The sequence below is a fragment of the Malania oleifera genome, chromosome 5, assembly GCF_029873635.1.
Source record: "Malania oleifera isolate guangnan ecotype guangnan chromosome 5, ASM2987363v1, whole genome shotgun sequence".
NCBI lineage: Eukaryota > Viridiplantae > Streptophyta > Magnoliopsida > Santalales > Ximeniaceae > Malania > Malania oleifera.
The window spans coordinates 34,155,769-34,170,425 of NC_080421.1; the positions used below are offsets into that span (position 1 = coordinate 34,155,769).

General features: G+C 32.8%; 1 protein-coding gene across 10 annotated transcripts in view; it reads right to left on the bottom strand.

Moving 5' to 3' along the window:
- Positions 1-12,255, bottom strand: part of LOC131156291 (uncharacterized) — a 52,415-nt gene extending 40,160 nt beyond the window's left edge. For 2 of the 10 annotated variants that reach the window (XM_058109849.1, XM_058109843.1), the window contains exons 1-3: positions 12,012-12,255; positions 5,544-5,882; positions 5,312-5,381 (exon numbers count right to left, since the gene is read on the bottom strand). In XM_058109849.1, the coding sequence (XP_057965832.1) occupies positions 5,312-5,381; positions 5,544-5,566 (93 nt within the window). In that variant the 5' untranslated portion in view covers positions 5,567-5,882; positions 12,012-12,255. Of the gene's footprint in view, positions 1-5,311; positions 5,382-5,543; positions 5,883-11,891 lie in introns of all 10 variants that reach the window. The other 8 variants (XM_058109845.1, XM_058109840.1, XM_058109844.1 and 5 more) reach the window with 7 other exon arrangements.
- Between the last annotated feature and the right edge of the window lie 2,402 nt (positions 12,256-14,657).

Genomic DNA, 14,657 nt, shown 5'->3' on the forward strand with positions numbered 1-14,657 from the left:
CCCTAGATATCACTATGAATTACAGTAAATGCTGTAGTTGGTTTGCAGGGTTGGGTGGAAAAGGATGCATGATGATGTTAGCAAACTGAAAAACTTCACATTAAAAAGAAGATGGACTTTTATTCCGAAATAAATTAGGAAACAAGTATTTTAAATATTGAAAACTTGAATGGTCTAACCTATAATGTCATAACATGATATCATTATCTTTGAAAACAGAAACAGAATTTAAGCAAGTACTTTGACATTGTCTACTTGAGTTAGGTCCATCGTCAAAATAATAGTCCATCTTTTTCCTTAGCACTTCCAATCATCCTCCCCGTGGTCAATTCCTAAAACTCACAATAAGAAGAGTAGAAATTAGCTTGGCATTGATGATCAGAGGTAATTTTACTGATGGACGGAAAATTGCAAGACAGATTTGGAAAGTGGAGCACATCATGGAGAGTTAACAACGAAGTGAGTTTGATAGTTCCTATCCCAGAAATTACTGAGAGTGAACCATCTACAATTTTGACCTTTTCATTGCCTGCACACGGACTATAGGATGAGAAAAATTTGGAGCAACCAATCACATGATCAGTTGCGCCAGAATCAATTATCCAAGAATGAACAGAATTAGGAATAACACCTAAAAATGCAGTAGCAAGAGAGTTACCCGTCCGTACCAAAGAACAAGACAGAGTTAAGGACAGTTTTGTAGATTGAAACAATTTGTACAGGTGCTCTAATTGTTCCTTGGTAAAAGGGACTGCATACGAGTTGGTAGAAGGCATCTGAGTCTCTTATGCAGTGGCTTGGTAAGCGTGACTGTCACGTTTGGATTTTGGCTTCCAATTTGCTGGTTTACCATGAAGCTTCCAACACGTCTCCTTCGTATGCCACGGTTTTTTGCAATGCTCACACCATGGTTTCTCATGCCCTTTGAGTTTTGTAACTGTGGGACAAAGGGCTGAATTCTGGGAATAGTAATCAGCAGTTAATAGATTTGGGTGGAATAATGGGATTGGGTGGAATGGTTTCGGAAGTATCGGAAGAGCCGGTAGGATTTCTTTGGGCGCCGGTCATCGCCGACTTATACGACATCATCATCAAAAGAAAAGAGCACGAGGCTCTAATACCATGAAGGATTTTTTAGAAGAAGAATAACTATTCTTATTGAATTTCAAGAGACAGGATTACAAGATAAATAGTAGCGAAAGGCCACCAAATTAGGAAGGCCACAAAATCAGCAAATCAAATCAGCAGATCTCTAAGCTAGAAAACAAGAAACTGATACTAGAAACTGAAATAGTAATTTCAGATTTTAAAAAATAGAATTTCCTAATTTATTCCCTAGAAATCCGACATAATGGGATATTTATGTTCAATATTTTTCAACTTCAACCTTCTTTCTTTTCTAGTTATTTTATATTTGTATTATTCGTATGTCTTATGTGTCTAATAGATTAATGGAGTGTATAATGTATTTTGCTTTATTAATTAATTTAGTACACATAAGAATTTATCACAAATAAAAACAATGCATGAGAAGTATAAATACGCGCACACACGTAATTTTTCTATCAATGGTGGCTTAAAACAAATGTAAACTTGTTGCCCTTACCAAATAACTTAGTTAGTCAAACTAAAGGATCCAAAATACACAAACTCTTTCTAAGAAGGGCTTAAAGCTTAAAACATGCAAGTATGCTAATATGCAAAAGGTTGTGCGTGCTTCAAAAAAATTCACAGCCATTACACCCGCTTCCCGTTATGTAACATCTGCTACTCCCGCTTCTCGTTACACCCGTTACCATTATGTTACACTACCCGCTACCGCGATTTAAAACCAAGCTACTCATTACACCATCATACATATCCTTAATGACATCATTATACCTACTACATGCACTTTCTTCTTCTTTTTTTCTTCTTTTTTTTCCCTGAAGCCCGCCATAGAACTTCCCAAGGTACCCTATCATACGCTTTCTCAAAGTCAACAAATACCATATGCAAGTCCCTCTTCTTTTCCCTACACTTTTCCATTAATCTTCTTAAAAGACATATAGCTATTGTAGTAGATCTCGCAAGCATAAAACCAAATTGATTTTCTGAGACATTCATTTCTAGCCATTATCTTCGTTCAACTACCATTTCCCACAGTTTCATTATATGACTTAAAAGTTTAATTCCACAATAGTTATTATAATTTTAAATATCTCCTTTATTTTTGTACATAGGTATTAAAGTGCTTTTCCTCCATTTGACTGACATTTTCTTAGTTTTTATAATTGGTTTATATAAATTAATTAATCATGTAATTTTGTTATCACCTAGGCATTTCCAAACTTCAATTCAAATGTTATCCGGTCCTATAACTTTTCCAATTTTTATTTTTTTTAGTGCAAACTTTACTTCATTAACTCTAATTTTATGAATAAATCTCATATTTTGTCTTTTCCTCATTTATTAATTCTAAGTTTGAGTGTTCTACTTGATTTTCATTAAATATCCTACTAAAGTAACTTCGCCATCTCTTTCTTTTATATCTTCTTCCTTAACCAAGATAGTATCATCCTCACTTTTTATACACTTTACATTACCTAAATACTTACTCTTTCTTTCTATAACTCTAGCAACTTTAAATATGCCTCTTTCCCTTTCTTTTGTATCTAATCTAGGATACAAATTATTAAAGGATCTATGTTTTGCTTCACTAACGACCTTTTTTACATCTTTTCTTGCCCTTTTATACTTCTACAAGTTTTCTATATTCCTACATTTTTGTCATATCTCATACCAAATTCCTTTTGTCTTTATAACTTTTTGGACATCTAATTACTACCAACTTTCTTTGCCATTCAAAAATCTTCCTTTTAATTTACCTAAAATCTCTTTTTGCTATCTTTTCAACAAAGCTAACTATCCTACTCCAAAAAGTGTTTGTGTCAACGCCACACTCTATTGTCCAACCTCCATTTCTTTTTATCATCCTATTTTTATTTTAATTATATTCTCTCTATAGGTTCCACCACCTAGTTCTCTTGCACTTATTTATTTTATCATTTCTCTTCCATTTTTTAATATATATATCTAACACTAAAACTTTACGTTGAGTGGTTAAGCTTCTCCTGCAATAATTTTATAATCCTTACACGACAAATGATCTACCCTCCTAACTAAGAAAAAATCTGTTTTGACTTTTATTTTTTCTACTTTTGAAGGTTATTAAATGTTTTTATCTCATCTTAAAGCAAGTACTCATTGTAATAAAATCATGTGACATGGTGAAGTCTAAAATCATCTCCCCCTGCTCATTTTTGTCTCCAATCTATATTTGTTGAGCTAAAATGGAAACAGAGAGTATTGATGAGTCTTGATGAGCCTTGATGAGGATGAGCTCCGGATGAGGATGAGTTGCAGAGGAGCTAGCTTTGATGCGCTGGAGTGAGAGTGTCGGTGCTAATCCATCCCGTTGAATCTCATTAAACACCTTCCTTTACTATCCATCTCATTAAACTATATAATGGAGAAGTGTGTGCGTGAATATGATGTATGTGTGTGTGAGAGTAATCGTGCAGAAGGTGAGAGAGAGAGAAAGGTGTGAGAAAGGGTGAGTTGAGTTGAGTGGTGTCTCCTCCTCTTCTTGTATTTTCTCCCAAGTTATAGTGAAAGTCGGTGTGCTCTGTGGATGTAGGTTAGATTGGACCGAACCACGTTAAATCTAGTGTTCCTATTTCGCTTGTTTTTTCAATTGTTATGTGATTGTTGTTCCTAGATCTCTATCAATATTCTTCGTATATCCTCTCATAACCTTTATTATTTATTCCAACATGTCCATTCCTATGAATATTTTTTCAGTCTTTGATATCCCTTATATAATACTACTATCCACATCTTCCCAAAATTGTCTAAGGGCTAAGCCTACTTGAGGAGCATAAGCACTAATGACATTTATTATCTCTTGGCTAATTTCATCTTGATTTTTATACTTCTATCCCCCAACACCTACAACGCTATCTTTTAAGTTTTTGTCTACAACAATTTCTACCCTATTCTTATGTTTTTCTTTTCCAACGTACCAAAGTTTATATTCTGATTTTTCAATTTCTGTAGCTTTCTCCACCCCCCCAACTTAGTTTCTTGAAAGTAGATTAGATTAATTTTTCTTCTAATAATCACTCTGTCCACAATTTCCATGCTTTTACCCATGTCCCAATATTCCAAGTTGCTAATCTAATCCTAACATCCTGAACTACTTTACCCACCCACGTCCAAAATGATGCATAAAGCCTTGCATATTTGACACTGTACCCAGGCACCGACACGATGCATTGCTTCGGGGCCACGACCTAGCCCACCTTCGCCCACTTTTCTCTATACCTGGGCGGTACAAGTAAAATGCGTCACCCACAAGGGATACCCTAGCGAATAATTGGTATGGAATCATATCATATTGATCTAACAAGTTTTACACCAGCTGTCAGCTACCTAACGCAACCCTCCTCCTTTACTCGAGCATGGGACCGACAATGTGTGAAAAGATTAGGACATTAATTGCATCAAAGATTCACTAGTTTCAAATCTCAAATTGTATACTATGCTCGCGTTCAACAATCGAGGGAAAGATTCTTCCATCTTTATTAACATGCATAGAGTACAATCAGATAACGTAATATTTGAGCCTACTTACATGGAGTTCTTCTTATTTGATATCCCCTTTATATTTATAAAAAAAACCACTTTAAAAATCAATGTGATAGCTTTCATGCCTTCTTTTATGATCCACAATTCTATGAACTTAATCAAATTATTAGACTAAAAAGGGCTATCATCCGCTTTTGAGTCTAATAATCCAATTATTAAACTCAAAAGGGTCATTGTTCGCACCCCCAAAAAAAGGAAATGAGGGGAATTAATTTTTCCGATAGTGATTGAGTACAGATATAATCATTTTTCTTTCAGGGGTGGGTGAATGCACACAAGATTGTTCTTTTGTGATATGATATACTAATTTTCAAAAGGGTTCTATAATTACATAATAGCCGTTATGATCTGCAAAACAAGTTGTGCAGCTGATGGTTCAAAGTGGAAGTTCCAATATCTAGGCAGGTGATAAGACAAAATACTTATGTGATTAGCCGGTTATATCCTCTACAATTTGAATTTGTATGTGTGCGCATAAGAGCAGGCACAGGGAGGTATGTTTGTGTGGGAAGCATGTGGGACCTTGTGTTCATGTGATTTAATTATACAAAAGCAGCACAAAGCACAATACTTTGTCATCAAATGGTAACATACTGGATATTATTTAAACAATATAACACACCTGTAAGCATGAGTCTAACATGCATGAGATCGTCATAGCTCTCCACCTACACTCTAAATTTCTTTCTCCACTTTTGCAAGTCAAAGTTCCCAAATGTCAATAGAATTAGGTATGCATAAATAAGTCATTATGAATTTTAGGAAAAACTGAGGAAAAATAGATCATTGTGTGTGTGTGTGTGTGTGTGTGTCAAGATAGCACTCATGCATAATTAAGGAAGGAAAAAACTAACCAGCCTCTCCCTCTGCAATGCATTCAGAACTCGGGCAGGAAAAGAAATAAGAGTAACTACCCAAATCACAATACTCCAGAATATATTCAGTTGAAAGAAAATTGTAGCAGTCACCAACTCCATCCAAATGCAGATCACAATACAGATACTTTTAACACCAAGCATGCACAGCAATTTAAACAGAGAAAAAGGCTTTGTCACCAAAATTATAATGGTAGCCACTAATTCAAGAAATAATTCCATCAGATCCACAATTATCCTTCAATATCAGTTCCTTCTCTGCTTAACTACATTTCCTCAATAGAAGAGTTAAAAGAAAATTTTTAAGCTCCCCATATCCTGCAAAATAGTATTGTCACAATAAGAAAATACTCTCTCAAAAAAATAAATGAATTGCTCTCATTAATATATTGCAAAATAAGTGAAAACATAGGCAGTAGTCATGCAGACAGTAAAAGCAATCAAGTCAACTACATACTGCACAACTAGATCAAATATTCTAACTTAAATAAGCTTTTGTCACAGACCTCTCTGAATCACAGAAAACAAAAAGCACAGCCAAACCCTGTCACAAAATAACATCTGCCATAAATTTCAAACAGAGAACAACATGTTACCATTTCTAGACGTATGAGAGAATGACACTAAATCATATGTATTCAGATATCTATCATTTTTTGCTGTAAAAGGAAAAACAGAACTTAAATGAAAGATTACTTAAACGGTTAAACCACAGAACTTTCAAATTTTCTCAAGGTTTCTTAGTTGAAGTTGGAAATGATTATCCCAGTATTTCATGGGAAGTCACCGTATGGGCTTCACATGGAAAACTTTAACGAGGACTACTATTTATCCAGATTTTAGGATTAATCTAAATTTGGGTTGGGAATACTTGGGTCTACGTAAAACCAAACCAAGCATAATTCTTTTCCCCTCAAGTCTTCTTAAAGCAGAAACGAATGTGAACATGGAATAGAAAGCAACCAAGCAACCAACTTGATAGCTAAACATGATTTGGAAAGAATGAAAGAATGGATGATTGTTAGTCTTTTAAATGATTGTTTTTTTCTCTTGGCCCTAAAGGGCTCAATTTATACAGCTTACTTACGCACATGGATCACATGGTTTAATCCATAGAAGGTGGGTATTTATACACATGAATCACATGCGTTAATTCATACAAGGTAGGTATATGCATTCCGTGGGTAAATTTACATAAGGTGGGAATATATACATGGATGTATTTATGCACAAAGTTGTATCTTGCTAACAAATCGACTTGAGTTTGGAAACTAAGTGCTAAAAACAACCAGGACGGGCGCTTTGATGAAGATGTTAGTCAGTTGTTCGAAGGACAGAAGACAACTTAGGAAGTAATGGCACAAGGTGAAGCGTGGCCATAGTAGTCCACAAATTTGAGGCCGGAGAGGAGCACGCGGAACTAGGCGGCCTAAGAGTAGATCTGAGCCTGTAGAGGGGAGCAAGGAGCTAGGAGCATATCTAAGCCTGGACAAGAGAGCAAGGAATTAGGAGAAAATTTGAACAAAGAGCGGGGAGCAAGAAGCCAAGAGCATGTCTGAGCTCAGACAGGTGAGCAAGAAGCTTAGGAGCAAATCTGAACAAGAAGAGGGGAGCAAGGAGCTAGGAGCATATCTAAGCCCAGAGAGGTGAGTAAGGAGTTACGATCAAATTTAAGCAAGGAGATGGGGGCAAAGACCTAGGTGCAGATCTAAGCCCGAAGAGGTGAGCAAGGAGCTAGGCAGCCTATGATGACATATGAGCAGTGTTGATGGGGTGCACAAAAGGTAGAGTTGGTGTGCATAGGTGATGTTTGAAAGAGAGATCTTGTGGATGGTGGGAGCACTTCGGTGATTTTGGAGCACTAACGATGATAGAGGTCCAACGATGACAAGCAGTGAGTAATGATGGGGAGCACAAGCCATGGTGGAGGATTGGCAACCATGGCTCTAATACCATGATAGCTAAACATAGTTTGGAAAGAATGAATGAATAAATGATTGTTGTCTTCTGAATGATTTTTTTTTTATTTTTTTCTCTTGGCTCTAAAGGGCTAATTTATATTGTGCACTTACATGGATCACATGGCTTAATCTGTAGAGGGTAGATATTCACACATAGATCATATGTGTTAATTCATACAAGGTAGGTATATGTATCACATGGGAAAATTTATATAAGGTATGTATGTATACATGGATGTATTCACACACACACACACAACTGTATTTTTCTAACATAGCTAAATCAATCAGATCCAAATTTGCCCAAGTTTTAGTCTAAAAATTCACTTGGAAATTGCGCTCTTCATAGAATATCACACTTCGCTAATATTTTAGAACATAAATTGATGTTTTAATTTATTGTGAAATTTTTGGACATTGCGACCAATTTAAGTAGTATTTAATGATATGTCCGAACTCATGAGCAAAAATGTAAAGCCAATACTTTCCTTCAATTCTGTACGCCAGAAACTAGAGGTGATTTTGCCAAATGCTTCCCCCTAATACTTCAAGCAATGCACAATGTTGGCCATATGTTATCCTACTTCTGATGGTCTTACAAGACAAATCCCAAGAACTAACCACAAAAATCAACGAAGGGAAAAAAAAAAAAAGCAAATAGATGCAGAGAAGAATATTTACCCAGTGGGGCGTGCATGTGTCCATGAAGCAAGAGACAAATTAGCTTATCTAAGAATTATTATTGTAAAATCCTCTCAATGTATCTCTCTTGGCTTGATATCAAAAGTGCATGTGTCCTTGAAGGAGACAAGATAAATTCATCACCTAAAAATCATTGTTATAGAGACCGTCTTATATTATCTATTTTGACTTGAGACTAAATGTGTAAATTGAACAAACTAACTAATGCCCCAAGGAACATATAGATGCAAAAGCACTGAAATGCCAAAGAGCACTATAACATTATTGTGGAGCCTCTGGTGGCAGGGCAGGCCCTTCCGACATAGGAACGCCTATCCTTCAGAGTTCAGACTACCCTTCCAGAGTGGGAAAACAGATCAGAGAATAGCATATTCCAGTCAATAACAGAAAACTCGTGTGTGAAAAATAAATACATAAATAATTAAAACTTAAAAAATAAAACACCATAACTCTATAGTGCTTGGCAGTAGGGCAGACCTTCCCTACACAGTAGCACCATGTTCCAGATCACCTTTCCAAACAATAAATCTTCTGCATCAGAGAATAGTTCATTATTTTGTAAAATTCTAGCACAAGTGTGGGTGGTGTGTGCCAAAAAAATTAACTAATAAATAAAACCACTGTTTTTTATCATTGAATTTTCCAAAAAACATTTTAAACCAATTTACAGAGCGTAGAAAATATTTTTCTCCTATTCTGGACAGCCAAACTTTGAGACAACTTTACCAAATTACTCCACCACATCTTCTTCCAAGCCATCCTCAATGAGGCCCCATAAAACATCCTACTTTACTTACTAAAGAGACAAGATCAAACCCCATGAACTAACTATAGAAGCAATAAAGAAATAAAGTGAACATAAAAATAAGTATATTCACCTAGTGTGGCAGTGTGAATGGTCTCTGCAAGACTCACAGACCAATTATGCCAAATAAAGCAGAATAACTTGCAGAAAGGGGGAAAAAAGAAATTGAATTCAGAGTTTTTTAGCAGAACAAGCATTCCCCCATCAACTTCTAACCCGCATATCATAATGCTCTCTTTCTTTCCTTCTTTACCTTTTTTCTTCTTCTTCTTCTTCTTCTTCTTCTTCTTCTTCTTCATGGGTGCTCAAATTTTCATTGGTACCAGATAATATTTTTGTTCTCTCTCTCTCCATCATAATCCATATTAATCATATATTAATTTGAAGGTGACACTAAGCAAAACTTCAAACACTCGCCATGGTCAAGGTACATCAAAATGTAGAAATTCACCATCATGAATGGATAACAATATCATTAAATTGATCATACAACATTGGTTGTTGTGCTGGAAGGTTTTGGAGTTTGAAAATTACACATGCACATAAATAAAATAACATAATATTTTACAATTTTTATAAAAAATGTATAATTTTTCACTTTTACTGTCTACCCTCTCTTGAAATTTGACCGTTACTATTCCACCAAGTATAGAGCACATTAGGCGAAGAAGTTATAATGCTCAATGGAAGTACTTCTGCCTTGCATATGTTTCAAAGCATTTCCTATAACAAAATTTTCTGCACGTTCTTTGCAAGGTCGATCCGGCTTGAAGGAATTTGTAATGGGAGGTACTTCAAGCAGAAGATGGAAAACTTAGCAGCTTCTCTTGTTTTATATCCCCCCAGTTTGAAAGAATTTGTAGTGGGAGGTCCTTCTTTATATTTGTAGTGGAAGGTCCATGTTACTAGAAAATGCTAACACCCTAGCAAACCACATATAAAACATTTCAAAACATGGTACATCTTCATTAAAGAACACTAAATCTAATGACCCAAAGTTTAAATTCAATATTTTTTACATAGTATATTTTTTATCATTTAAAGTGAATAATTTTTGCATTATAATTCTGTTTTCAGTCATTATTAATCTATTTAACAAAAGAAAATCTCGTCTAGACTTTGAAACACTTATACATCCTCCCCATGCAAAAAAAAAAACTATACAAGTGTTATAGCATATTTCTCACCAACATATCTATATAAGAATACCCTTAGCATTCCTTTGCGATCCTCTTCCTGTTCCATGAACAGGAATGTTCCACACTCTAGGAAACACTGGCCAAAGGCCCTTCCAGGTGCTGACAAATGGGGGCTTAATGCTCCAAAGGGAGCTTTGGTATTTGAATAGATCTGCAAAGTCATTCTCTACCTTGAAAGCAACCAATTGTTTTCATCCTGGAATTCATCAAAACTCTTACCTTACGTTTGGGAGTTTGGATTTATGTGGATTTGGACAAAACGTAGTATAAAATTGTATTGCGTTCCTTCTAATTCCACAAAAATTAAAATCCAAGCCCTTAAATTGATGCTCCCAAACACTAATTTAATATCCAAATATAAATTTCATTATCTTCCCTAATAAACCAATCCTTCTGGCGTAGATTTATAATTTTGTACTAGTTGGTAAAAAATTTCTGGGAAATTTAAAGCAGTCACAAAATTGTCTTACCGATGGACACATGATCATGTCATGAATCATAAGGCTTACGTAGCACTGGTTTTGTGAAGAAAGATTTACCATCACAAGGAAGACTACAAAAGATTATCTTTTAGGGCGAAAGAAACTCACCTCCCCTGAGGTTTGGCGAAAAAAGACAGAAAACTCCCTTGAGGTTTCAAAAATGCCAAAGACCTCCCCTAAAACTTCAAAAATGTCATAAACCTCCCCCTGAGGTTTGCTAAAAAGACACTGACATCCCCTAAAAAACCTTGTCTTTTTTGTAAAATACAAGGAAAGATTTGTGTCTTTTTGACAAACATTAAGGAAGGTCCTTGAGATTTTTAATCTCAAGGAAGGTTTCTGAAATTTTTGAAACCTCAAGGGAGGTTATTGTCTTTTTGTGGGAGGTCCTATCTCTTTAGAAACTTAGCCAACATTTGGTGGTTGGCCAAATTGGGGCACTAGAATTGTAATTGGAGGCTCTAAGTCCAATCCTAATATTCTATAGATTTTTATACCACTGAAATTCAGATTGAATTTGAATTTCACGAACCTGTCATCTACAAAGTGACTCCGCAGCAGATGCAAGGTTTTCTAATTTTAGAAAGGCTCTAAATCCAATCCTAATGTTCTTCCTACAAATGTTCAAGTTAAAAAACAATTTGACATTATTCCAATTCTTTCAAAATCTGAAAATAAAAAATATAAGATATTTTCCACACCGAACAAGCCCTCAATTTCTGAAGAGTATACTATTCAACAAACATGAAAATAACCAAAAAAAAATGCAGAACAGGGAGGCACAGAAAGCCCAATAACATGGATTTTGATTAATTATTTAAACCCTTGCTGCAACTTGGTGTTGGTGCATAAGAATAGAATGAAACGAAAACACATGAAATTAAATTTATCACTTGATTTCATCTTGTTGTCCATTCAAATTTCATTCTATTCCATTCCATTCCCACTACATTTCATTCCACAAATCAAACATGACTTTAGTTGCCAATCAGAATTAATGGGGAAAAAATAAATAAGGCCAATCTTTGTTCCCCTCACACAACCACAAAACCACCTTTAAATCTTGCGTAAAGCAGAAGACAAACATCATTAGTTATGTAAAACCCTTAGCTGCCAAACAGAATATATGAAAAAAAAAAAAAAAAGATAAGGTAAACATTTGTTCCTCTCTCACATACACAAGTAACAATCGCAAAACCCCCGCTAAACCTCGTATGAAGCAAACGACAAACATAGGTTCCATTGCAAAAAGCCAACAAAGCAGAAAAACCAGAAAGAATCAGAGCCAGCAAACGTACGTACGAAGGCCAAAAGAGGACCAAAAAAGAGAAGGCTGATGCACAAGTTTGTTCTTCTTCATTGTTCTGACTCTGCAGAAAATGGCGAGGAGAAAGCTCACATATGGAAGAAGAGGGAGAGTGACGTTGCAATGGAATTCAGAGTGGCAAGCGGCAACGCGTCGATCCATGCTGCTGACACGACACTGCAAGCGTTGCTAAGTACCAGCTCAGGCTTCCACGCTTTTTTTTTTTTTTCAAAATTAATTTTTTTAAGCAAAATCTAATATTTATCTGTAGAACCGTAGAAGTTCAGAATTTAAAAAATGTCAAATAATATTTATATATATATATATATATATATTAGATAAGTTAAAAAGGAAAGTTAGAAATTTAAATTATTTGTAGGTGACTCTTTTTAAAAAAATAAAAAATAAATTTGAATTCTGAATTTTGATAATGGATTCAATCTAAATATTAAGATCAATACTAAAAATATAAAATTGCAACGATATATCATTTTAAAATGAAACATAAATGTAAATATAATTTTATCATTAATAAAGAGTATAGGAAAAACATATTAGGAATATAATATATCATTAAACATTATCTTTAAAATATATAATACAAATAACATTCAGATATAACTTTTTATGTGCTTTTAGTGAGATTAATTGTCATACGTATGTATTTTGATAATTAATTTTGACAATAATATCATAATTTAACAGATTAATTTAAATTATTTGTTCAACATAATTGAAACAATTTGATAAATTCATATAAACAATATAATATTTATAAAAAATTGTATCTAGTACGTAAAACTTTGAAAATATTATGGACATATATATATATATATATATATATATATGATATACATTTATTTGTGGCGGATTAATTTAAATATAAAATTAATTGAGAAAAAATAAAATACAGACATAAATCATAATAATATTGAATGAGGATTTAAAATGCAAAATTTGAGTAAAATTTTAAATATTTTAGTTTATATCATACGAAAAGTTGAACACTTATTAAATTACATATGTTTATATATTTATATATAAGAATATATTTATACATAATAACAATTTTTTAATATTAGAACCTTTTGGTGGAAGGTAAGCGAGAAAACACTTATTCTAATTTTAATATATATATATATATATATGTAAACAGAATTGTAACACAGTATATACATTTTAGTAGAGAAAAATTGTATTATACTATATATATTATATTGAATATTTTAAAAATATTTGCAATTTTTTATGCTAATTTTAATGTATATAATGTATCTAAATAAAAATGCAACACGACATATATGTTTTATATTTTCGAACAATATAAATTAAAATTAATTCTATATTTTTAGTATATGTAAATATAAACAAATACTAAAGAAGAAAGTACAAAATAATAATTTGAATTAATTTTATAATATAAAAGTATTGAAAAAGAAAGTGATGAAAAGTTGTTGAGTTTGGATTATTTTTCAAAAAAATTATTTAGTGAAATTTGGGAATTTTTTAGTTTCTTTTAATAAAAATAGAAAATATTTTTAAAAATAATATTTTAAAATTTTGATGGAATCAATATATAGAGAGGAATTTAGTGGACCCGTGTGAGATCAATTAAAAAAAGAAAGTTTAAAAAATAAATTTTAAAAACTATTAAAAAATTAGTAGGGCCCACATCGGGCCCCTAAGAGAGAAATGAATTTAGGAAAATAAAATATAGATGTAAACCATAATAATACCAAATGAGAATTTAAAATATCAAAATTTGAGTCAAATTTAAATATATATTTTTTTTTAGAGGTTGAAGGTTCATTACTTTGAATTCACATGCATTTATGTATTTATATAATCCGCTTGCAATATGCCAATTTGAGTGAAATTAATTTAGGAAAATAAAATACAGATTTTAAAATATAAAATTTGAAAAAAATTTAAATGCCTATTTCTATAAGATATGAAAGGTTGAACACTCATTAAATTTACATGCTTTATATATTTTATATATACAAATATAAAGTAGGTGAAAAAAAATTATTGTCTTGTATATATTGTAGTGTACTTTTATAATAAAAAAAAAATCCAATCACTTTGATTATTTAAATGTATATAAACGTAAACGTAATATCATGGATTGTTTTAATAATTAGAATTTGAATTAATTATATTATTGTTAATGTATGTAATAGAAAGGTAACATGACATATTTGCTTCTATACTTTTGAATAATACAAATTTGAATTAATTATATAATTTTAATATATGTAAATATAGACAAAAGACCAAAAACAAAAAGTGGGAACTAATTTTTATAATATGTTTTTAAAAAGTTTCTCCTATAAAAGAGAGAAGTTTAAAAAAATAGACAAAAAGATTTAGTAGGCCAAATGTGTGTGTGTGTGTGTGAGAGAGAGAGAGAGAGAGAGTGAGAGAGAGGTTTAAAATAAATTAAAAAATATAGTTGAGCTGGACATGAAAAGAAAGATTGGAGGGAGAGAGGAGTTTTAGAAATGAATAAAAAAAATTAGTGGGGCCTATTAATTTTGTACATTTACTCATTATTTTAAAAATAGTAAATAAAAAGATTATTAAATTCAATTTGGGGATAATTCTTAATTAATTAGATTTTGTTCATAAAACAGAT